General features: G+C 49.5%; 1 protein-coding gene across 1 annotated transcript in view; it reads right to left on the minus strand.

Annotated features, from left to right (window-relative positions):
• Positions 1 to 26,029, minus strand: part of ACAP3 (ArfGAP with coiled-coil, ankyrin repeat and PH domains 3) — a 158,628-nt gene that overhangs the window by 9,856 nt on the left and 122,743 nt on the right. Inside the window, exons 11-25 of the mRNA XM_048824822.2 lie at positions 23,680 to 23,792; positions 19,334 to 19,385; positions 17,949 to 18,049; positions 16,654 to 16,765; positions 15,729 to 15,937; positions 14,312 to 14,381; positions 14,091 to 14,185; positions 13,151 to 13,365; positions 12,464 to 12,568; positions 11,962 to 12,057; positions 7,754 to 7,846; positions 6,969 to 7,189; positions 6,165 to 6,274; positions 5,070 to 5,180; positions 4,882 to 4,943 (exon numbers count right to left, since the gene is read on the minus strand). Of these exons, the coding sequence (XP_048680779.1) occupies positions 4,882 to 4,943; positions 5,070 to 5,180; positions 6,165 to 6,274; positions 6,969 to 7,189; positions 7,754 to 7,846; positions 11,962 to 12,057; positions 12,464 to 12,568; positions 13,151 to 13,365; positions 14,091 to 14,185; positions 14,312 to 14,381; positions 15,729 to 15,937; positions 16,654 to 16,765; positions 17,949 to 18,049; positions 19,334 to 19,385; positions 23,680 to 23,792 (1,765 nt within the window). The remainder of the gene's footprint in view (positions 1 to 4,881; positions 4,944 to 5,069; positions 5,181 to 6,164; positions 6,275 to 6,968; positions 7,190 to 7,753; positions 7,847 to 11,961; positions 12,058 to 12,463; positions 12,569 to 13,150; positions 13,366 to 14,090; positions 14,186 to 14,311; positions 14,382 to 15,728; positions 15,938 to 16,653; positions 16,766 to 17,948; positions 18,050 to 19,333; positions 19,386 to 23,679; positions 23,793 to 26,029) is intronic.

Raw genomic sequence — 26,029 nt, forward strand, 5'->3', positions numbered from 1 at the left:
CAAAAGCATGAGAATCTTCAGTTTGGAGATCATCTTTTGGGCCCATCTATGTTGAGGTAATACCCTGGGTGTCGCTTTCTAGACAAAGGCAAATCTGTTCACGTTAATCACAGTTGCAACCAAGTTACTGTCATGTATGTAATGTACAAACTCTTTGAAAAGAAGAGCTATAAAGGAAGAATGACAGAAATTTTGGCATTAGAAATTTCAAATAAGATTGTACAACACTCAGAGAAATGTATCCATATTTAAAGAGAAAAAAAAATAACCCAGTGACTTTATGTCTAGACTCCTGTGTAGCCTTACTGGCTCTTTGCTTTGCCGAAAACAAACTTTATGTACAATTTCCCCAACACTCCCTCCCTCCCAAGCCCCAAAACACGCGCACGCACACATTTCTCATTCCAAAAAAAAGCAAATAAACTAAACATAGAAAACATTGCAAAATGTCTCTTAGACATAGTTTTTTTCCCCGGAGAAAAACATTTTGTTTTAGAAACTGCCAGATTTGTTAAGTGTCCTACCCTATCTCAAGCTGTGAGGCATCAGATGCCTTGCATTCTCTTTACAAGAAAAAAAAAAAAAGAGGAAAAGAAAAAAAGAAAGGGAAGTGGGGAGAGGGGAAAAAAAGTCAAGTTTAAAAATATAGGCCCTAGTAACGTTACAAAAAAATCCTGACATTAAATACAGCCAAACTGTATCGAATGAAAATTGCACTAGTCCTCTGGGCATCTCAATAATAAATTAAATACTTAACAATTTTACCGATTAAAAAAGACAGCACAAAATCCATAACAAAAGAACATAAAAAACCCAATACTGTAAGTAGGAAAAGTGCACAAAGTTGCTTTATACATTGACTCTAAATAAAGTACCGATACATTTTAAATAGATAAATTGTCTTGCCAGACATACTGCTTTTTGTGTCAGTATTTACATATTCTTTAACCACGTTTACTGGGACAGTGAGTGATTCCAAGCTTGTACGTTCCAAACCATACACTATTGTTCTCATGAGTCACTAATGTCGACTGTAAAATACAATGGCCTGGAGTGAACAAGCCACGCCTTCAGATCTCACTGGTTTATAGAAAGGATCAGCCAAATTTCTAACTCCTCTTCAGAGTCAGAAAACTGATTGGAGCCGATTAACACCGCATGAGGGAAAACGTTTCCAGCAACCACCAGGCTGGGTTTCGTTAACGCAGGGTAAGAGCAGGAGGTTTAATGATCAACGTGTTGCTTTTTTTCTTTGGCATGTCCTGAAATTTTCTAGTTTTAATTCAATATTGCCTTTTTCTAGGGGAGGACATGGCTTGAAGGGAACCACATGCGGGCGAGCAAAGGTTTTGTGCAGATTAGCCTTTCTACATAAAATGGGACGGGATGGGATAATCAACAAGTCTTAATTACAGAGAAGCCGCCTGTTCCTAAGCCAAGATAAGCAGCAGATATTCAGCTGCACATGGATTGGTTCTTGCATAGTCCTGAGCCCTCTGAGCCCAATCTAGCAAAGCACAGAAGTACAGGCTGAAGTTTAAGCACGTGAGTATTCCTGTTGGAGTTAAGCATGTGGTTAACTGTGTCGCTGGTCTGAGGGCAGAGTGCTCAGCACTATATATATATAACAGTTTCATGGTAATTTGAGGAGGACAACGGAGTTTCACTGTTGGGCAGTTTCTTAAACCATCACAGATCCGCACAGATGGCGATACCATCAAGCAGAAAATTTCACACCAAGGAGTTGTGAGTCCAGGGTTTTGCTCAACAGGTTTCTGATCTTACTCACACTGAACTCAACAGCAAACTTCCCTTTGACCTCAGTGGGAGCACGCTCAGGCTGTAACTCAGTCGGAGGTGTCAGAGGAAAAGGTGATGCAATAGAAGAGGTCAGTCAGTTTTCAAGCTGTTTACACCTAACGTGATTTGGACAGGTGAGAAGGCAATGGTGTGGAGTGCAGAGAAATGAAAGGTTATGAGGTCAGCCATCACGAGAACAGATGGTTTATACCCTTAGTGGTTCTATGCTGAAAACTCCGAAGCTGAAGTGGATGAGGGATATGGAGAAGTGCTGGGTCAAACGCAATCGCCTTCAGCACCCCGCTTAACAGAAAACAAGAACCTTAACGGAGGGCATTGTAAGTGCTAATCAAAGGGAAACATTCCAACCCCAGAGGAGGCCACCTCTACAATACTGTGTGCACTTCTAGCTACGTTAGACATGATAGATACTGGTGTAAATCTGGAGTCACTCCACTGACTTCAAAGGAAGTGACTCCAGATTTACACCAAAATCAGAATCTAGACACCAGGAAGTTGCCCCCTGAATTACAGGGACTAAAATATCAATGTCCATTCTTTGTACTTAAAAGGTAACAAGTGACCATTTCACTACAAAAGGCCCAACCCTGCAGGCTTTACTCATGAAGTCTGTGGGCTTTTTGCCTGAGTATGGCATTAGCAAAGACTGCAGCATTTAGCCTCTAGTAAGTACCACGATAGGCATCCTAAAGCCTTTACTCAGCATGCACTCAGAGAAGAGTTCGGAGGAAGGACTGCCTAAGTATGGATTGCATAATGGTGTCAGAACCAGGCGCTGTGTGATTAAAAGGGATAGTGCAGGTGGTCCAAGGTTTACTGTGGGTCCCACCAAGTGTACAGGGCAGGAAGACAGCAGCACTATGTAAATGCTGAAGACTTACATAATCCAGCCTTGGTAATGGCATGTTATGTAAAGAGCATGTTATGTAATGATCTCTGTGCTTGACAGGAGGGCGTGTAAATGGAGAAGGAACAGCGGAGGGCTGGAGAGAATGGGATTTTATACTGAGGGGTGGAGGGGGGAAGCCATCCAGAGTCTGCTCTTGTGGTAATCTGGAGCAACTCCAGCAAACTCAGTAGGGTTATTCCAGATTTACAGCACATGGGTGTAACTGAGATAAGATCTTGGAGTTCGGGGAGTGGCCGTCCCACAGTTTCGAAGGGAGCAGACAGGAAAGAAGCCACGAGGGAAGATAGGAAGTGGGTGGCACAGCTTCAGGACGTACCCGACCCCACTGAAGTCAGTGACAACACTTCCCTTGACTTCCAAAGGAGCAGGATCCAGCCCTTTAGCTGAGAAAGGACTTAAAGGAATTGGGTGGCGTTTCTTCACTGTTCTAGCCTTGGATGTGCGGCATAGATTTGAGTGGAACCTGCTTGCTCGTGCTGCACCTGAGGACAGAAATATGCCCAGAGAGCAACCAGCAGATGTATAACTTACCAAGGGCAGCAGCTGGTATGTGGAGCAGGGCTTTTATTAAAGGAATTGGACAAGTATTTGATGGAAAGAAATATTACGGTGTATCACTGCTAGCTTAACTGAGGGGATAGGAAGTCTTCCTGGCCTCTTGTGTTCCTGATTAAGAATTTCAGCCTTCAAGATCCTGAGCTTCTCCTGTTAGGCACCAAGAGCCCCCAAATTCCATTGGCTTCAATGGCATTTGGGGTACTCAGCGCTCAGTGGGACTGGACTCTTAAAGGAGCACAGTGAGGCTTTCCATGGTAATACACAGTCACAGGTTGGGCTTCCAATTTTATACACGAGCTCCAAGCCCTCTGAAGAAATGACAGCGTGGTGACAGTATCTCTGCTGAAACACCGCGAGCTCATCGAAAACACAGATCATAAAATCCAAAGTGGCTCGGAGTAAAAACAGGTTCCCCCTCCCCTCCAGCAAAAAAAGAAAAACCAAAATAGTCCTTCCAGTAAATGGAAATGGAGCAATCCGGATTCCCTGGACCTGCTGCAGAAATGCCCTGCTCGCATGCATCAGCATGAGGGACGACAGCATTTAGGGACACGCATACAAATAGAAATCCCCTTCTCAGAAAGGGGCTAAGTAGGAAATCTGACCAGGGAAAAAACCCAGCTGCTTGAGTTAGCCACTCAAGCTGTGGGTGTCTGATTTTAGTTTTCTTCCCTGGCACACAACCCATCGCCGGCGATGAGCCTCTCCTGGCCACAAAAAATTAGCCTCACTGCTTCAGTAACACTAACCACATCGCACCCTAGTCCAGGAAGCAGCTGAGCTATGGCTTTGACCAGCTAGCTACTGTTGGCTTAAAAAAGGGAGCTTTGCTGGTTTAAACCTGAGAGCATGTAAGGTGGGCGGCCATGTCTCTCCCTCCTGCCCCATCCCGTGTGCCTTTTGCAGCAGAGGATCTCTACCTGCAGCTTGCCTCCTCCAGACTTAAGAGGCCCCCGCATTAGCATTTTAAACCGGATCTGACAACTTCCAAACCTTGCAGTCACCCCATTTGCTAACGAGTCCTTCAAGTTGCTGAGCACCATTGATAAGAGAGGGCTCCAGCAACGGCACACTGTCCAAACAAATTTTGTTCATACGATAATTCGGGTGTAGGGCCGATCTATAGCGCTACAAATACACAGCGGGTTCCAAACATATCATCCAGCTGTATCGTTGGTGATTTTCTTCTGCCAATAAAGGGTTTTCTTTTCTTTTTTTACACTAAACTCGTGTGCTCCCTGCACACTCAAATCCATGAGCCATGGTCTGTGGTGTGCCCTGAATCTCCTCCTGTGTGAAATTGACCGTCTCTAGTCAAGCATGAGAATTACACACTAACACAAAGTTCCCTCTCCTTCCTCTGTGGCTCTTGGACTCTCTGCCGTAGGCATCAGAATCAGGCCAATCTGCAAGAAACACCAATATACACCAAAGGTGGGGCTCAGGCGGCATTCTTGAATTCAGCCCACTCAAGACAGCAAAGGAGAGGCAGGTGGGGAGTTGTCACTAACACTCATCTATATTAAGGCTGATGAACTCCTGTATACACTTCCTGTACTGGAGCTCAGTGGGGCTGTTGCTGGGATATTGACCTGGTTGTCCGAAGGGGCCCTCGGCTTCTCGCATCTCCTCGTTCATTCGAGCCAGACGCAGCCTAGAGGGAGAAAGAGGGAAAAAAGGAGAAGAGGTTTTATTATCCTTTCCTGACTAGCTTGGAGATTGCTCGCAAAGCTGGGGCCTAGCTCCAGCCGCAATATCCCCAAAGGTAGACAACACTTACAAGGTGACTATGTCTGCATTGGCTGCCTGGACTGCAATGCTGAGGGGGTCTTGGCCATCCTCGTCCACTGCATGCTGGTTGGCGCCTCGCTTTAGGAACAAGCAGACCTGGCTGAAAATGGGAAATGAAAGACTTCAGAGCAGAAATACAGGTTCCCCGGCCGAACCACAACAGTGGCGCTGTGCTTCTCACGGCTAGCCTGCTCTCCGGACAGGGGACGAGCTCCCGCTCAGGCTTTTGCACAGGAGCAAAGGGTGTCAGAGTGGAGGCCAGTGTGGGTCTCTACATGAGTGACAGTGAGTGAGTGAATGGGGGACCCAAACCCCATTGCCCCACTCAGATGGCGCTAGTGGGTAGTGACACCAGATCATATGCAGCGTGGCCGCTATGCTCCGTGCTTGCCCTCGGCACAGGGGTGAATTTCACCCCAAAGGGTTACGTGTCCTCAGAAGCAGTGGTGATCACACTTTTTGCCTAACTTCAAACCCACCCAATTGCTGCATGACCGAACCGAACGTTCAACTTGAACTCTAACATTAGAGGATTCGTCCAGGACAAGCTCATAGTACACTCAGAGGAGCTGGGAAATGGGAGCAGAGAAGGGGAAAGGGGACAAATAAATCCACAGGGTGAAAAACGGAGCCGAGACTGGAGAGAATTTGGGGCAGGGACTGTCTCTGTGTTTGTACAGCACCTTGCACAACTGGAGTCCATGACTAGGGCTCCTACATGAACAATAATCATAATAAACGCAGCGAGCAGCTATGAATCAGAGCAGAAAGAGGAGAAAGAAACAGTCTAATAAAAATAAATCTATGCTGCTCTCCTTTCATTTATACTGGTGCAAATCAGAAGTAACTCCACTGAAGTCAAGACCAGATCAGAGTCAGACCTACAGCATATAGGGTTCCATTTATGCCAGCCACGGGGGAATTGGGCTCTTCTATCCCTGACACACCAAACAGGCTGTTGTCCAGTAGCTAGAAAAACGTGTGATTTTCAAATAATTGATTCACAAAAACCCAGCCGCACCAGCCCACTGGGGCTCTTCGGTACGACCCAACCTGTGGGCTCGGGAGTGAGTGAGGGACTTACCCAGTGTGCCCCAGGTACGTGGCATGGTGCAGAGGAGCCCGGCCCCGGATATCTCTTTGGTTAACGTCTGCTCCGTTCTGGAGTAAAAATTCGCAGGCTATCAAGGAGCCCTGTTTAGAAGAGGGAGAGAAGTTTTGTTGAGTCCTGTTGCACTGCTGGATTGCTGATAAAAACCAAGGCTGCCCCGGGGAAGAGTCAAGCAGATCACACAGCATTCACAATGCGAATCCCATCCCAGGGCTGCCCCAGCAATGTCAGGCATATCAAGAAATGGAAAACCACAAAATAATCCATTACAGTTGGAGAGATAGACATGCAAGAATAAATATGCCCAAAGCAGCTCCAGAAGGGTCTCCCTCCTTGTCTTATCAGGCTAAACTCTCTGAATCCTCATCCGATCCCTTCCCCAAGAAGGGAAGGCTTCATTTTAAAGGGGGAGTTTCTAATTAGAAACAGCCAGCACTGGGCTTGGTACCTGGTGACATGCACACGGGTGATGTACAGGCCTCCCTCTGCCAATGCACCTGGACCTAGACTTCTGCACCCCCTGCTATCCCAGTGCTGGCCCCCACCTGCCACTCGGCCAATGCACCTCAGTCCTGGCCTGCAGCGCCCGCTTTGATTCCAGTCCCAGCACTAGCCCCTTTGCAGTGTGAACAAACAGCCTCTAATGCCACCAAACTAGGCACACTTGGCATCTGAGACTGATTTAAACACAGGACTCTAGGGCATTAACCAGCTGCATTATCAGCTCTGCTGAACCAGCCCCCCAGCCTCCCCCAGGGTCTGCATAGCCCTACCTACCCCCATCACAGCTTGAATCAGAGGAGTTTTGTTTTCATCTTCGTCATTCACCCAGTTGACCTCGGCGCCATGTGCCAGGGCCTCTGCCATGACAGGCAAGTTCCTGGCCTGCGCTGCCTTGTAAATCAGCAGGCCAGGGTGCAACTCCCGCAGGTCCTCCAGGTCCGAGGCCTCCTGCTCTATCTCCGCCTCGCCGCTGGACTCCTCCGACACTTCGCACTCTGGCGGGGGGCGGGGAGGGGACGGAGAGAGAGGAGGGATGAGCCAACGGCACAGACCCCACGTCGAGCTTTGCCAAGGGGCTCCCCACTTTCCCATTCCTTCTGCCCCCTCCTGGCCTTGGGGCCTTGTTTACTGACGGGGGCTCATGCCCCAAGCGCACAGGGTGAAGGGGTGATCTCTTCCCCTTCTGGGGACCCCGGGAAGGAATGGAGCGACTATCCCCACCAGGGAAGAACCTGGGTAAGGCGTGGGCAACTCTTTGGAGAACCTCAGGGAGGGCTAGGGGGTGACACCTTCCGTCTCTAGAGAGCCCGGGCATAAAGGGTGGGAACTGCTCCTTGCTCTGGGGCTCAGGGCATGGCACCACAGGGGTCACTCCCCTTGGCAACGCTGTGGGGAGATTACCACCCCCCTGGAGAGCCGACGGCCCCTCAGGGATGGTTATGGAGGTGCGCTGCTTGGCGAACCCGTGCCCCCCACCCCCACGTTTTGGTCAGGCATCCCTGAGCATGATGCAGTGCGGCACGTGCCAACGAGGCGACGCCGAGGCCCGTCACGCTCACCTTCCTCCGTGACGCTGTCCACCACCGAGCCGAACACCAGGACATCGGTGCTTCCGTCTGTGCTGCCGCCCAGCCCGCTGTCGCTACTCAGACCTGCGGGGCCAACAGAAGACAAACCGAGACCGTGTTAATACGTGGGCAAAGCCTGCTCGTGGCGTAGCAGGGCGCCCGTCTCCCCGGGCCTTTGCGGGACCCTCCAGCCTTTCCCGCTGCATCTCCTTCTGGCCCGAGCCCCAGGAGCGGGGCCCAGAGACCGGGTGGTGAACGGCCGGCAAGGAGCAGCCGCAGAGAGCACTTTACAGCGGGGTGTGCGGAGTCAGAAGCTGATAATGACAATGCTCTGCTTGTATCCGTAGCTGCCCTGGCTGTGCCCTCCCGAGCGCTTTCCCACCACCCTGCGGGAGTCACCGGCATGTGCTGACCCGTCACTGCCTGTGGTGGGTTAGCTTGCCCAGCTCCCTGGGCCGTTAGTTTATACTGTGCTTCACATCTGCCAGGGGCCGCCCCTCCTCTAATGAACCCTCGCAACGCCCTCTCCCCCTTGGGCTGCTAAATATCCCACGGTGGGCAAACATGTCACAGAAACTGAGGCACAAAGAGATGAAGTGACTTGACCGAGGACACACAGCACCTCCATGGCAGAGCCTTTTTGCACCCTGCCCCTGACTTCTGTGGAGGTGGCAGCTGAGAAAATGCCAAGGGGGCAACCCCCGTGGCCGGGAAGAAAGGTCTCCGAAGGGATGCTGCCCCTTCACTCACCCCTTACTGGCTCCGGGCATGAATCGCCTCCCCGAGTTTGTAATGAAACTCACAACTCGGGGGCCTAACCCAGCTGTTTGCCTCACTAGAATGTCTACCTATCTCTCTCTGATCTTCCTAAGGTACAACCCCTGAAGGGTCACATGCCAGTCAGCCTGACCCTCCCCACTAAGTCATGCCTAATCCTTTGTGTTTACACAGGATTCAACCAGATAGTGTCCGACACTTTGCCCCTTACACACAGCCCCCAAAACAAGATCCCCACTAAGTCATTCCTAAGGTGCAACCCCTGAAGGGTCACATGCCAGTCAGCCTGACCCTCCCCCTAAATCATGCCCAATCCTTTGTGTTTACACAGGATTCAACCAGACAGTGTCTGATACTTTGCCCCTTACACACAGCCCCCAGAACAATATCCAGCAAGCCCCGCAAGGACCATAGCTAATGTACGAGGAGACACCGGCTGGCTCGGAATGCCAGGGCAGAGCAAGGCGCTCAACTTTTAAGGAGGAGAGTCCCTGCCTTCAAGCGCACTGAACTTTATGTTTGTAGTAGGCACTCTCCTTCCCTCCTGGAAAGGACAGAACCTTCCGCTCCAGTTCCCACTGCAGTTACAGCTGCAGGCAAACCAAAGGAGAATCGTTCCAGGAACATAGGAGCCCACCAGACTGAATCAGATCTGAGGCCCACCTAATCCAGCAGCCAGCACCAGACATATCAGAGGAAGGTGTAAAACGGATGTGGGATAATCTGCCCCTCACATTAGGTCTCATCCTCATTGCAAATAATCCCTGAAATATGAGGTTTAATATCCCATCCAAAAATTTGTTGTCATTAATTATAACTCTGGGTATTCTTGATATCCACAAAAATGTCCCATCCCTTTGTGAATCGCTAGCAGAATGGGATGGTCCCGTAGAGATATGGGCCCAAACCAAAATCTCCAGGGTTTGGATATACCTGAATTTAGGATCCAGATCCAAATCAAGGTGCAAACTGGGCAACTTGGGCCCCTTGTGACTTCCAATGATAGGAGTCAGTTACTTCCACCAAGTTAACTCACAACCTCTCACTTCAGGATTCAGTGGTTGGAACAACTGTTTAAAGATGCAAAAAGGACACAGAGACACCTGAGTGATGTCCTGCTGCTGGCTTGGCTTCCCTTTAAATGCAACTGCATTAGCAATTTTTCATTCTGAATAAAGTATTGGCCAGTTTAAAAGCAGGCTTCTGATCTTGCAATTCCCTTTCAACACAAAATTATAATAAGATTTGGCAGTGTAACCAATAAAAAACAATTGCAAGAAACATAAAGAGAAAAATCAACCACCGTTAATTTATGAATGAAGTCATTTTGTGTTCGACATTTTGTTCCAGCTGCTGACCTGTTACATCAGTGTAAAACCAATGATGTAAGTGGAATCACTCCAAACTTACACTGGGGTGACAGAACAGAATCTGGTCCAAATTTGTAAACATCAGGCACTTTATTCTTTGTCAGTGCTCTTGATATGCCATTGGGAAATTAGTAATAAATCACTTTTAGGAGTGACATAGATTTTTCATGGAGCGATGAACAATTTTTTCAAGCGTTTCTGTTTAGTATGCACAGCAGAAGGGTAAGGTTTGATTTCGTACTTGTTTAATATAAAGAACAACTATTTACAGGGGTGGCTGATTGATTGTCAATCCACTGTCACTTTCTTGTAAGCTAATGGTGGAAGGCTGTAAAAGCTGCTAAGCGCCTCCCACAGGGCACTTAGCATCTTGCAGGATCGAGTCCCAAGTTCTTTTCCTGCATAAAAAATGACGTACTCATAAAAGTGATGGTGTAATAGCATCATCCAAAGCCAGGTATGTTAGGGGCAAGAAAGCTTCCTTCCTTCAGCTCGGCCAATACATTCAATCTTGCCATGACACACACACAAGGATATTCCAGTGCTGGTGGTCCCCTGAGCATAGGGTCCCAGTTAGGTTGAATAGTGCTGTATGGCAGATTTGTTATAGGGACAATACACCCTTAGACACAAGATCAAGAACATCAAACTCATTTCATTTCTGACCTTGAAGCAGGATTTGAGTCCCAGTTGTCAGAGGTGCCCAAAGGCCTGTGAACTCCTGGGCCATAACTACAGCAGGGAGGGTAATTCTTAGCATATAGTTTATTTGGTGAATTTTGCTTCTTTTCCCTTTTTTCCAAACTGTCCATGAATAGGCCCCGAGTTTCTCAAATTTCTTCATTATTCAAAATCATTTCTTGAAAAATGTCAGTGACTAATCCTTGGCCCCTGGATTGCTTTGGATTAGTTCCCTGCAGGTAATGGATATCCAAAAGACAAACTGTTTTGATTGGATTAGGCCTCAGAGGCTGTTTCTGTGCCTTTACTGGATGAGTGCAACTCTTTGGATCAGGTGTCCAGTGTAAGAATTAAAATGTCACCTTGTGTGAATATTCTGCAATGTGTCATTTTCAATGTGCTGCTTTGACAAATGTTCCTGCCAGCAAACTCCTTGCAGTGTTTTGTAGAAAGCGAATGCAAAAGAGAAGCGAATGCAGCCAACCAGGCTAGTTTGTTAAAAATGTGAACCAATATTTGAGGAAAACTGTTTACAAGATTTGCCAACTCTGGCCAATAAAGGCCCCAGTTCTGCAATCGGATACACACCTGTGCCCATGTGCAACCTCTTTGGCTTCAGCAGGATTCTGGATATGAGCAGGGGCAGAGGTCTGCCTCCATAGATATGAGTGGGGGATTAGGACCACGTGCACTAAGGGTTAGACTTCGTTCTCAATAACATCAATGCAAATAAAGAGCAACTCCAATGAGGACAATGGAATTACTCCAGATTTACCCTAAGGGAGTGAGCCGCCCATGGCATGTACACAGAATCTGCCAAAGCACTCAGCACTAAATTAACTCTGCTCCCATGGAAGTCAGTAGTAAATCTAAAAAGAAAAGGAGTACTTGTGGCACCTTAGAGACTAACCAATTTATTAAATAAATCTACCATTGCCTTCAACGGGAGCAATGTTAGGATAACGCAGAGTGCTTTGGAAGAGTCCAGCGCTAACTATGCTGGTAGAAGGATCGTTTAGCTAAAAATTCTGAATCCAGGAGTTCCCTGAAAATTAGCTTTTCCTGATACTTGCTCTGGCACCTTTGGAGCCCGGACTCAGCAAAGCACTAAAGCATGTCTTTAACTGATTTCAGTGAGACGTAACATGTACTTTAAATTAAGTGTGTGCTTTGCTGAATCAGAGTCTAAAAAACTTCAGCTGTTTGCTTCACTAGAATGTCTACCTATCTCTCTCTGATCTTCCTAAGGTACCTATCACGGTGGTATCTGAGTTCCAATGATGTGATTGCAAAAAATACATCTAAGTTTTGGTTGGAACAAGTCATATCTTTGGGGCTCTTTTGCTGCTAGCTGCTATGGCGTCACCTTACCTCCGTCCAGGAGGAACGGCATACCGCTCCCACCGGGACCAATGCCACTCCAGGGGCCAGCTGCCAGCGGGTGCTGCATAGAGATGTGGCTGGCACCTAAGAGGAAGGTGGACGGAATGTGAGGGGAGTTAATCGTCACAAACACACAAAAAAAAAATGTTAGCAGTAAGACTTGCTAAAAAATAAAAAAAAGAAACAGCTGGTGAAATGCTCAGGTTGGGGGTAAAGAGCGCGAAAAAAATCCCATTCACCAAAATACAAACGCCTGGGATTGATTAGAAAGAGATTTTAAAAAAACAGTGGAATAAAAAGGGCAGTGGGTTGGGGTTTGTGCAAGTAACTCCCCATCACTCTCTTGAAACATTTCCCCCAGTGTGTGTGTGATTTGGTCACTTCTCCAGTGAGACAGATACCTTGCCGTTGGTCGGGTGCAATGCACATGCCCTAGAAGAGGTGGGAGGCAAAGACGTGCCCAGAGGAGAGCTGTGTTATTTGTACTTACTGCGTGGTCCTGAGCCGGTGCCGGTGTCAAAGTACGAGAAGAGGGAGTCCAGCTCGTCGGGGCAGAAGAGAGAGTCTCGCCGGAATTTCCTCTCCAGAGTGGCAGCTGTTTGCAAGGAGGGATTTTTAAATATGGAGGAGGAAAAAAGACAATCCCATGGTCGCATTTGTACAATCTGAGCCTGAACATCAAGTGTGCTTCAGAAGTGTGCAAATCTGTGCCGATAACAAATGGGGAGCAGGGACGAGGGGGTAAAATCACCACCATCCCATGACATTTTGGGCAGTTGGTAACCCTAGGACTGTATTCTGGGCCAGCTGAGTAAAAACAGTAAAGGAGGTTTGAACCGAATGAAAGAACAGAAAGCTGTGGTATAAAGGAAGCAAAAGAAGGGGCCTGCTGGTCACCTCAGTGTAATGGTCCCACCCTCTACTACTAAGAAGGCTTGTTAGGAAGATACAGCTTGTTAGGAAATTCCATGGGTGACCTGTGCAAAGGACATGCTGGGGCAGCAGTATTAGGTCTTATAGCCTCTGCAGGCTGCAGCCACTAGGGGGAGACAGGAGCACAGACATGTTATCAGATCCAATATACCTACATTGAGGACAGTGCTACACACATGCACGCACGCACAAAGGTGGCTGTAGCCCAGTATATAGGAAAGAAAGGAGGGGAACGGGTTTCCACCTGATGAGAGCGGGGCCGGCGATGCATTTCCTGCCTCATGCCGGTACTTCCTACGAGCCGTAGGTGCTTTTGTGGTGCTGTTGTGTCGCTGGCATTTCTTCACACTCCAACGCCGGGGTTTCCTCTCGTTCTCCGCCAGGGCCTCCCCAGTAGGCAACTTCTTGAGGAACTTCTTCTCCACATACTTGACCTTGATCCAGGCTTCCTTGTCTTGCCTGAGGGCAGTGCAGAAAAAGGCATTTACCGTGCCATACGGGGCTCATTTAAACCTACCAAGAGAGCCTGGCAACTGCAGGCTCGTCTCACACCCCGAACCCTGAAAGCGCATGGGGAGGGGCTGATCTCCCATGGCGCTGGGACAGTTCATGCCCCTTACGCTCAGGCCAGTGAAAAATGTATCAACAGGCTTGCTCCCTAGGATGGGGCACAGCAGGAATGCTGCTAAGCTTGGGAGATCAGGGCAGAGCATCCTGGGCCTGGTTCCCCAGTGCATTGGACCTTATGCAGCGGGAGTTAGTCGGATTTTACACCCACTTTGTAAGTGACTATGGGAGAGGCCAGGCCAGGAAGACCCAGGCACTAAGAGTCAGGATACCGGGGTTCTGTTCCTAGCTCTGCCACTGGCTCACTCTGTGGCCTTGGGCATGTCACTAAAGGTGGAATCCTCCAACCAAGGGGACGAAAGTCAGGCTTCTAAACAAATGGCCTGGTTTTCAGAGACGCTGAGCAGCTGCAGCTCCCAGTGACTTGCAGGTCTAGGTTGTCATCAGCAGGCCATGCTATGTAGCTGGACAGGGTAGGGCGAAGCTGATCTCCCTTTCCATTTCCTACAACACTTCCATGCAGATATACTGACCCCCCTGCTGGCCTGCACCTCAATGACAGAGCTTGGGGGAGTCATCCCCAAACTGGACTGAGAGGTGGGTGGGCTTCGACTTACCTGGAGCTCCCCGCAGTGGGCTTCTTAAGTCCCAGCTCTTCGCACTGTGCCTCGTAAATCTGGTTCATGGTGCTGTTCCCCAGCTCGCACATTAGCTGCGATACACCAAGTGAGGAACAAAGCAATCAGGAGAGCAGCCGCCTTCCACCTCCCCCTCAGCATCCCACCAGGGACTCCCACCCCACTTCCTCAGCCTGCTGGCACTGAAAATCAGCACTCACTTTCAGTAACTCTGGCTCCCAGGAATCCAGTGTGAGAGAGCGGACTTTGGAACAGTGAACGCCCAGACTCCTAGAGAACCAAAGGGGAGACAGAGACAGGTTATAGGCTGCAAAACAGACTCTATACAACAAAGCAGAACTGTGAGTGGCTCACAGGGTGAATGAGGGCAAACCCAGGTCTTATGGATGTAGCAAAAGGGATCGATTTAGAGAGGGAGAGAATTCCACACATACAGAACTGCCCCCTCTCCTGGCGGGGTTCCCACTGAATTCTTCAAACGAAAGAGGCACCCAGTTGAGTTATTTGTCACTGAATTCTTTTTATTTTTATTCTCCTTACTTACAGTCCGTCCTAGGAAACCTGGAATGGAACTAGGTTTCCTTACTTGGCACTTGCATTCCACTACTGCAGGTGAGTGCTGGCTTGTTATTGTAGGGTTGTCTGTGAGAGCTGGATTGCACAGCACACATGTGGTTTGATATCACAGAGGATGCTAATGATAATACTAATAATAATCTGCACATATATACCACCTTTCCCGCCACGGATCTCAAAAGCACCTTACAAAAGTGTGCAAGGATTATTCCCATGTTAGAAATGTAGACAGTAAGGCACAGAAAGGGTAAGTGACTTCCCCAGGGTCACAGGGCAAGTCAGTAGCAGTTGGGAATAGCGTCTAGATCTCCTGACTCCCAGTTTTACCCACGAAGTTCTTCATAAATTCCAGGACAGGGTAGCTGGCAGTAGAGATCATAACAGCTTCTAGAACGGCTGAAGATTTTATTAGTTAGTTTCTGTAAAATGCTCTGTAGGTGAAATATGGTAACTATTTTTACCACAACCAAGAGATTACATTTACGTCTATGTGGTAGTAGGCCTTGTGCTGGATCCTCTACATATATCAATGCTCCATATGCTGTAGACAGAAAATAATACGTGTGTGGGTATACAGCAGTATATAGTACCTGCAGAGTGAGTAAAAAGAAAAGAGGACTTGTGGCACCTTAGAGACTAACCAATTTATTTGAGCATAAACTTTCGTGAGCTACAGCTCACTTCATCGGATGCATCCGATGAAGTGAGCTGTAGCTCACGAAAGCTCATGCTCAAATAAATTGGTTAGTCTCTATGGTGCCACAAGTCCTCCTTTTCTTGTTGCGAATACAGACTAACACGGCTGCTCCTCTGAAACCTGTAGAGTGAGTGTGTCACATACACACACCCTGTTCTGTCTCCCTCACTCTTTCTCTCTCCCTCCCTTACACACACACACTCAGGAGTGTTCTATAACCTTTGAACCTGACTGTACACACATGACAGACCAGCTCCTGCCAGACATCCCGCAACATCCCGCAGCGGCAGGCAGGCAAAGCACCCAGGCCCTCAGGCTGGGCGAGCAGCACACACACACAGTACCTGTGGATCCCAGAGCACTCGATGCACAGCAGAATGCCCAGGTTGATACTGGCCCATCGGGGATCCGCCTGGCCGCAGTCACAGCACTGGTCATTGCCAGGGATGCTCTGGACCCTCTGCAGGATGCTCTCCCCCTTCATACTCCGCTCCCGAGAGTCAGTGGCAGAGTCGATGCTGCTGGTGGAAGGGGAGGCGGTTCGGTCCAGTCTCTGCAGAGAGAGAAGGGGAGTCACTGTGTGCTCTGCTGGAGGACAGATGGCGGGGAGTTACGTGTGTGCAGGCAGAGAGGCAGGCTGATGGGCTAGTTAGGATTTGCTCTGCCATTCCAGGGAGACACTATAGAATCATACTGGGAAGGACTGGGGAGGATGTGTGTGTGTGGGGGGGTTAATGTGACTGTCACAGGTGAAAAATGTCAGCTAGACAAACCTGAGCTCATGCCAAGGGAGGGGAGGGTTGAGGATACCCCAGTCTGTTCACTCCCTTTGAATCGGAGTTTGGGGATGTGGATGAAGGGAAGCATGAATCTTTCACCTGTGCTAGTGACTTCTGTCACCAGACGGTGCTACACAACACACCCCTCTCTTCCCCCCAGTACTACACACCAAGGCTAGCAGCACACAAATGATTGCATGGTATGTACCAGACCGATGCCTTGTGCCTTGTGTTTGTCTCATCTTACCAGAGAGTGAACTCCCCTCAGTGTTCCCCAGAGGAGTATATCCTGGGGAAGGTGAGGGCTTCCGGACTGCACTCCATCACATCCCCAACCACGCTTTGTAAGCTTGCCTTTCGTTTGCTAAACTACAGCTGCCTTTGGGCCGGCACTGTCATCGTTTGAACACCGGTACATGCTAGCAAGTGCCCATGCCCGGGAGTGGTGCTGCGACAGCTTGCGAGCGCCTGTCCCTGCCCCCGGACTCACTTCGATGTAGTAGCTGTCTGGGCTCTCTCTGTAAGCGGAGGCGATGCTGGCCTGAACCGCCTGGATCCAGGCTTGGCGCAGCTTCTCTGAGTCGGCCTGCAGCATGCAGCTCCTGGGTAGGTGAGAGGCATAAGAGACGCTGGTTGGCGTGAGAACAAGGGCTTGGGGTATGGGACGTGGGAAACCACAACACAGTGAAGTGCCTGAGTTTATGACCAGCCTCACAGCCTAGCTTCACCAAGGGGGACGACGGTATGGTTTGGAGGTGAATGGTAAGGACATGAAGTTCCTAGGCATGGCTTGGGGCAAAATTTACCTCAGAGAAGCTCTCTCTCCTCACCCCACCCCAGTTCATTAAGGCAGCCCTGCTTTTGCCCCCACCATCCCCAGGTACATAGAGGGTGGGTGGAAAACAGGAATATGACAGTTCCTCTCCTCAGTGTGCGCCTCTGTTTCCCTCACACAGGCTGTCCATTGCGCACAGTGCTGCTCTCATTAGGTTTCAGAGTAAACAGCCAAATTAATCCCCCTTTCCAGCCCCGGAAGAGCAGTGAGGCTCGAGTGCTCCTCGCATCCCCATGCAGCCTGAGCAATGCCCCCACCTCCTGAAGCTCAGTCCGCCCATTAAGGGGTGACAGCACCATGGCCTCCTGATAGGACACTCCCAGCTGCAGGGAAATGCATTATGGATGCCGCCAACCACACACACACACATCTCGGCGTCCCCTCACCACACACTTGCAACCCGCCCCTCACAAGTTCTCTCCCTCATCAGCCCACTACACCCTCCCCCACGCACCATGTGCTCCCTCTTCCTCCTCCTCCACCCACACAGAAAATCCCTCCTTTCCTCCCAACACACGCATACACACACGCACACTTCCCTGCACACTTCCCCGCACCCTTCCCCGGCCTTCCCCCACTTACACACTCCTTCCCCTCACACACCTGCTCCCTCCACTCTGATGCTTATAATGCCATCAGCAGCCGGCTGCTTCTTGGGGAGCCATGCTGGTGACTCCACACTTTGTGAGGAAAAGCGGCCAGGCAGGCCCAGACCCTTATAAATTCCCTTCATGCATTATTCAGCAGCTCTGGCAGCTCCCCACCCTGACAGGCTGTCTCCAAACACCGCTCAGCATCTGGTTGAAAAAAATCGCCAGCTGATAGGACTGCAACTCTGAGTGCAGGCCAGGAGGATGTCCCCAGGTCGGAATCTACTTGCTGTGTGTTTTACAACCCCGTACACAGTCACAGCATTGCATTCTGCAGCTTCCAAGAGCCGCAAAACTTACTTGCTAGGTGAGACGACCTCAAAGCAAAATCTTCTCTCTATGTCTTCGCAGGGCTTGACGGTACAGAGCCGCAGGTCTTCCACCACCACCGTGAGGACATCCTGAAAGAAGGAGAGTGGGTGACTTTACACTCCTCTCTGAATCCCTGTCCTATTCAGACCTGCCACAGATCTCTTCCCCTCCTCACCAATTCCCTTGTCCAGAGCGCTCTTTCGTCTGAGTGGACCTCAGAAGGCTCAGCGTTTTCGCTGACCCAGCCAACCTTCTTTGGTCTGCAAGTCTGGGCAGGCAAATCTCATGAAAATTCTCTCATGAAGTTTCTGGTGCTTCCAGCTGATGGCCAGGCTGGAAATACTTTGAGAACAGGCTATCTCCTGGTATTTTAAAGCACATTCCAAATCAGCAGGAACCCCAAAGAGCAGGGACCTGATAACTAACAGGAGCAACAAGCTTTTCAAAACTCAGATACAATTTGTCTTGAGTTGTGGACAAAGGGTCTTGTGTGGGGGAGAGGAGGGAAATTGTGTGTGTGTGTGTATGTTGGTGGGGAAATCATTGTGTACCCAAGCCAGAGTGCCCATGCCTGGACCTCATTTCCCACCAAATCCAGGAGAACACAATCAACACGACTGGAGATTGATCTTCAGTAAGTGCCAGGCGACCACGGCCTATTACACTGATCAGTGTTGTCTCATTGTTTCCTGGTACTCCCCCCGTCTGTCTGCCTGAGTCCATTTCTTGCCTCCTGTCTTATATTGAGATTGCGAACTCTTTGGGGCAAAGGCTGTCTTTGTGTTCTGTGTGTGTACAGTGCCTAGCACCATGGAGTGTGGTCCATCACTGGGACTCCAGGTGCTACAATTACACAAATTAATAACAATAATACCACAGCCTGGGAATTACCAGCTCAGAGGGAAGCCCCACAGATTTTGCCATTGTGCTGGATTTCAGGGTACGACAGTGCTGTCTCCTGCCCCTTTTCCTCTCAGACAGACAAAGGAGTAACCAAGCCCACTTTCTGAGCCCTGCCGATTGAGCAGACTACCTCCTGACGGGAACGGAGATTGCCCCGTGGAGCACCCACAGTCCAAACGTGGCATATCAAACCGGGGCAGGAACGGAGTTACTCAGCACATCACCTCTCTGTTACTCTGTTGGGCAGCAAGACTGGAGTCATTATAAACACCAGCCGCTGTCCTTTGGTTGTCAGAGCAGCTTGGGTTCTGAGTCTAATATTATATGAGAGGAAATTTCAGACCGGGTTTGCTGTCAGCTCTTCATCAGATCCAATTCTTCTTTCCCCCATGGTGCCCAAGTCCCCAGAACAGCAGGACATCAGACAAGTTGGCTAATCTGCTAATGTCATCTGAAATATGCTCACTGACCTTTAGCTTCTTCTGGTAGACCAGCTGGCTGTTCTGTATGGAGAACCACCTCCTGAGGAGAGAGAGGAAAGAAAGACGCATCAGAGCAAGTGAACAGTGCCAAAGCTTGGGGGTGGGGGGAGATGCAACCTACTTTCCCCTGAAGAACAGGGCATCTCCTCTGCACTTACAACATGTGCCCCGGTTTTAGGGATTGTGGGAAAGACCAGTGTGGAAATAAGATTTATCTTCCTTCTGAGACTAAAGAAGTGCTTTGCAATGTTAATGGATTATTGTATTTGGCACTGAGACACTGGGGTGACAAGAGTCCTCGATACTTCTCCAGAAATATTGGCATACAGACAGAAAGATGGGGAGGGATAACATCAGAGTTGTACACTTTGTTTCTTAAGTAGGCCAGACCTCTTACCCCCCCCCCCCCCACTTTGGAGTTTGCGGGGGAGGGAGAAGCCTGGCTGAGAGGAGTGGGGATGACAGGGCCGCCTTGGGGAGACGGCGCAGGCCGGGGAGCGGAGGGGCGGAAAAAGGCTTCCAGCAGCCTGATTTTGACTAAAATCAGGAACACAGCGGGCCCATTTGGTGCTGCAGGCAGAGGATGCTCTGTGATGCCTAAGCCCTAACCCCGAACTTTAACCCCAGGCCTAAGATCACTGGCTTTCCCCTGTATCCACAGTGACTGCTCCCCAGCCACAGGCATCTGTGAGGTCACTGCCTCAACCACGTATCCAGAGTGACTTTGCTTGCCCCACCCCTGTATCTAGAGCCTATCGAATCCTAACAGTTCGATTCGTGGAAATCAGGCCTTTCCGGTTTTCTGACTTTCACCAAAATCCGCAGGGGCATTGTGAGGCCCATCCCTCCATCCCCCACTCCACAACTTTCCTATAGCACGTATCACCATAGCATTGAAGAGCGCTTTACAGCTGGAGAAACTAAGGCACACGCACACCCAAATTAAGTGCTTTATCCAAGGCCACGAAGAGTCAGTGTCAGAGTTGGGATTATAACCCAGGTGTTCTCACTTCATTCCTGTGATTTAGCCACAAAGATCCTCTTTTGTCCTGGGGGAGCTGAGGGAATTGACAGCAATCCATATTGTTACAGCCCATGGAGGCTGTGTGGAAATATCTGGGCACACACCAGGGTGAGGGAAGAGCTCAAAGGCCTTGAATCTGGATGTTTTGGCTGCCATACTGCAGCTAGGCTATAGACAGCGGATTATTTAAAGCATCTACCACACGTTCAACATGCAAAGGAATTCGGTACCCTGGGAAAATGAGGCAAGAGAGGATTCTATTTTCAGCTCCTTGCTTGAGACATTGCTCAGAGATAAAAGGTGCCGATTGTAAACCATTTGCTGCGTCTGCCAGGAAACAGAGCCACACAGGAGACTTCAGGCCATTCTGCCTGCTCGAAAGCCCCATTTGATCAGCTCCTGAGTGCGTTTGGAGCTGCAGCAGTTTGAGCTCCGCCTGGTGACAGCCGTTCTCTCCGGCAGTGGCAACGACATATTCTCAAGCGGCTTTGCTGTCACACGAAGCCAGGTGGAAAGCTCCCTTCCCAGCTGTTTGATCCTGGATGCTGCTCCTCACAGCTCTGTATCGCCTCCTGTTTGGTTTCTTAGCTGGGGCATTAGCATCCGGGAATGTGCTGGACTGTGGTGCTGGATCTCATTCTGACCTCAGGGGATCTTCTTCATCCAGTATCCTTCTGCGTATGTTTCCAACAGGGACTTCTTCCCAGGGCCCTTACAATCACCATGGCATCTTCCCACCCACGGTGAGGGGGAGATGCATGGCTGTGAAAAGCTGGGCTGTGGGGGATACGGACAGCTGTGAACAGCTGAGCTGTGGGGGGATATGGACGTCTGTGTATAGCTGGGCCATGGGGGGATATGGACGGCTGTGTATAGCTGGGCCGTGGGGGGGATACGGACGGCTGTGAACAGCTGGGCCGTGGGGGGGATACGGACGGCTGTGAACAGCTGGGCCGTGGGGGGATACGGACGGCTGTGTATAGCTGGGCGGTGGGGGGGATACGGACGGCTGTGTATAACTGGGCGGTGGGGGGGATACGGACGGCTGTGTATAGCTGGGCGGTGGGGGGGATACGGACGGCTGTGAATAGCTGGGCGGTGAGGGGGATACGGACGGCTGTGAATAGCTGGGCGGTGGGGGGGATACGGACGGCTGTGAATAGCTGGGCGGTGAGGGGGATACGGACGGCTGTGAATAGCTGGGCTGTGGGGGGGATATGGACGGCTGTGTATAGCTGGGCTGTGGGGGGGATACGGACAGCTGTGAATAGCTGGGGTAGGGGGGATACGGACGGCTGTGAATAGCTGGGCTGTGGGGGGGATACGGATGGCTGTGTATAGCTGGGGTGGGGGAGATACGTACGGCTGTGAATAGCTGGGCTGTGGGGGGGATACGGACAGCTGTGAATAGCTGGGGTGGGGGGGATACGGATGGCTGTGAATAGCTGGGCTGTGGGGGGGTATGTATAGCTGTGAATAGCTGCCTTGGGGAGCATGGGGTACCTTGCTCAGACCTCCCATGGATCGTCAGCAGGGGTGAGATGGGGACTCACTTACAAACGTCCATCCCTGCCCCTAATGTAGATATCCTGCAATGTAGGAGCTCATCATTAATCTGACACAAACTGGAATGGTGTGGTGGCCTTTTTCATCAGGAAGCCTGGCTCTGCTGAGTGAAAGACTGAGAATCAAGGCAAAGCTCTGTATTGGAAATACTGCGGGAAAAACCATAAATTGTTCATAAATTCAGCTCAGAGGCGTGCCGAGTAGTTCACAAGTTAGCAAGCACCATATCCAAACCTCTGTAGCACTGGGCTGAAAATCTCACAAGAACAGCTGTTCTCTCCAGAATCTGGCACTTTGGCTTCTGGTGCCTCAGGAAACCTTGAAGTGCAGAGAATACACTTGACTGCCATGCAAATGGCAAGCACAGGGACTAAGAACATCAGACAATCTTGGAATGGCAAGAAAGGCCCAGCTTGAGTTGGAGGTGAAGGTTTCGGGAGGGAGGGGATTACCCCAGCTTACCTGTCCCTAGGCATAAAACCAACAGTTTCTATACAAAAATACAGGGATGTTGTGAACTGCTTGTTTGTTTCAAAGGTGCACACTTCTACCTAGCTGCAGAAATTACCCTGAACTTGGACAGACAGGTGACCTCTTTGATTGCACTGCCAGGTGAGAGGGGAAAACATGAGTGGGTCAAGGGAGCATAGATCTTATGTACTAATAACAGAATCCAGTGGTTTGACTTCTGCTCTCAGCTGCACCAGCGTAAATCAGGCCCGTTGACTAACACAAGGGTTACTAGACACACACAAATATTGATTGAGGAGAGAACCTGAAGCCCCCTTTGCTTGCAATTCACCTAAGTCCATGGGAGCTGGGGAGCCTCCAGAGCTGTGCAGGAGGCATTTATTCAACTGCATCCCCAATGAGCCATCATCTGAAATATTTGTAAGTGACTGAGAGAAGGGGCAGTGCCCAGAGGAGCCAGGTCACAGCTGCATAGCTGACATTTCCAGGCTCCCACCTCACCCACTCCCAGGGAGGCTGGATACTAGCAGCTCTCGAAAGCCAGGCTTGTCCTGCTGTGTTGGATGTTTCTCTTAAGGGTTACAAGTTTACAGCTTTCCTGGGGAAAGGCTCCAGCTGCTTTGTGTCCTGTGCTCCCTGCATGAAGCTGGTGGTTGTCCTAAGATGGAAGGTTTTTGCTGTCACGTTTGCTGGCATTTACCAAGAGGCAGCAAACTGCAGACAGGCTGACTGCACTGGTTCACCCTTTAGGACTATACCCGATCTTAGCAAAGAAAGAACTAGGCTAATCCCAATGCATGTACGGTCTCCCACTGTACTATTTCCATGGTGAGCTTGGGCCCTGATGGACCAGACTGCAGGTAGCTGATAAAATAAAGAAGTAATAAAAAAAGAAAGATTCAATGACTTTCAGTGGAAGAGCTGAATGGTCCCACAAACATTTTCAGGGCCCGGAGAAGCCAGTTTGTGCTGCAGACACTCTTCACTATCTATAAAATATCCAGCTTCTTTTACTGAGCCTAAACCTTTCTCTTTAGAACATGCCAGCATCACAGGACCCTTCTTATATTAAGTGACTTCACAAGTTCAGCACACAAAGAGTTAAGTGATGCTGCACTGACAGACAACTCTGCATCAACCCAACATCACTTCTCTGTGTGGGCCTGGAGCTGACGAAGCCACTTAAGCAAAGGATAACACCTGCTGAGTTGTCGCAAAGGCAGATGCATTCAGAGCCCTCATCCAGTTATCAGTTGGGATTCACATTACTTACCGATTCCATGTTTTGAAAGCATTGCTTGCTCTCTTGAAGAGGTACCCTTCCATCACCACTCCGTTGGGGGCATCAACATTAAATTCCACCTTGGAATCATCGTAGGAGAAGTCCTGCAGGTCGAAACAGGTTGAGAAAACACATCAGGGGATGCTGGTGCTGCTCAGAGCCACAAGAACTAGGGCAAGGAGCAAAGTAAAAACACCCAGATAAATGGGAAACTGTGACCCCAAACAGCACATCAGTGTTAGGACCATGAGGATATCCAACTGGGAAACATGTGAACACCTGTAAGAAGGTTCTGTAGCTGCAGGGGTTATTTAAAGCAGCCTTTCCCTCAAGGGAGGCCTATGCTCCAATCCTTGATTAGGTTGCAAGAGAAAATAAGTTTGCTGGTGTCAGCCCTGGTTTTTAGTGGAGGCTAGTTTGCATCTTGAGAGTACTTCTTCTCTCAGACGTAACCCTCATGATGGCCAGACTCTGGTCCAGAGGTTTAAGACACAGAGGGTGCGGTCAGGACTTGGCAGAGCAGAGTGGCGTTCCAGGACTGGCATAGCTGAGGTGATACACATCAGGCTGGAGGAATACTGGCAGATCCAGGGCAGGTAATAGGACCATAATTGCAGAAAGTGCTGGAGCTCAGGAGTGAGGTGGGGGCTGGGTTAAGAATTAACACTGGAATAGCTGAGGGGGTGCAGGACAGAAAATGTCGAGGCAGATCTCTGCCCATGAGAAGCTTGTTCTATCTGAACATAACATAAGAATGGCCCTACTGGGTCAGACGAAAGGTCCGTCTAGCCCAGTATACTGTCTTCTGACTGTGGCCAGTGCCAGGTGCCGCAGAGGGAATGAACAGAGCAGGTAATCATCAAGTGATCCATCCCCTGTCGCTCATTCCCAGCTTTTGGCAAACAGAGGCTAGGGACACCATCCCTGCCCATCCTGGCTAATAGCCATTGATGGACCGATCCTCCATGAATTTATCTAGGTTTTTTTTTAACCCTGTTATGGTTATCTGGTTGCATTTAGTGCTCCCTGTCTCTCACTGTCATGGCTATTCACATTCCTCTCCACAATTTTGGGTTTGTCTTATTGCCTGAGAAAGTGTTCACGAATTCAGTTAGTTCGGGCATTTCCCACCCTAATGATTGTTCCCCACAGTGCCAAATTACTCCAGTTTCCTGGCTTAGGGTTTTCTCAGTCAGGTTTAGGCAAAATAAGACCTTTTTGAAGACAGTTTTAAGTAATTTTTTTTTTATAAAAAGGTCACCCACAAACCACTGCCTCCTGCTGGGCATATTTTCACACAACACCCCTGAAACAACGATGCCTGCAGAATCTTCTATCTCACATTACTGCAATAACTGGGAGCCATTAATTATTCTCACTCCAGTATCCTTAGCTGTTTCTGTTGCATGCACTGTTCCTCCTCCAGTGAAAGCTGGGGCTACACTAGCAGCTAGGAAGAGAAAGTGCGGGTGGCTTGGTATCTTGATGGTTGAAAATGTCCAACCTCAAGTGCAATCTGCAATTGGCAGCGAACAGACAGTAAAGTGTTGTTCCGTGGTTATGTTATTCTGTGTAACTGGTAATTGCCCTGGATGAGCCCAGGATCAGAGCAAACATGAGCTCGTTTACCATGTAGCTGGAAACAGGGGCAATGGATGGTGTTTCCAGGAGGGAAGAAGGAAATCACCAATCCCATTTCCAGTTAATGCATTCCACACACCAGCCCCGAGGTTTACTTATTCATCTGGCAAACAGACTGCCAGTCACATCTTCACCTATCTATCACCCTGATAGCTGACTTCCTGAGCTTGGCATTGCTGTGCCAGACAGATTCCATGGATTGTGGTAGCATGTGAGCAAGGCAAAGGGTTCCAGTAACTGGTCCCAGAAAATCCTCATGGAATTCTGCTGCCAGCGGAGGGCAGTGTCTCCTGCCTGATGGAAACCAGGTCATGGAGCCTGAATTACTTTCCACCCTAATCTGCTATACTAGGAAGCCAGTTCTTTCCGCTAGCTGCCTTCACCATTATATAGTACTCTGCATCCAGCTTCTGCTGGTATCACATGATCCCGAGAAAGGTACAACACAATCCAATGGCTGGAAGTTAAAGCTAGACAAATTCAGACTAGGCATAAGGCATACATTTTTAATGGTGAGAGTAATTAACCACTGGAACAATTTGCCAAGGGCCATGGTGGATTCTCCATCACTGGCTATTTTTAAATCAAGATGGGATTTTTTTTTGAAAAGCTCTGCTCTAGCAATTATTTTGGGGAAGTTCTCTGGCCTGTGCTCTCCAGCAGGTCAGACGAGATGATCACAACGGTCCCGTCTAGCCTT

Source organism: Caretta caretta, chromosome 18 (genome assembly GCF_965140235.1).
Source record: "Caretta caretta isolate rCarCar2 chromosome 18, rCarCar1.hap1, whole genome shotgun sequence".
Classification (NCBI taxonomy): Eukaryota; Metazoa; Chordata; order Testudines; family Cheloniidae; genus Caretta; species Caretta caretta.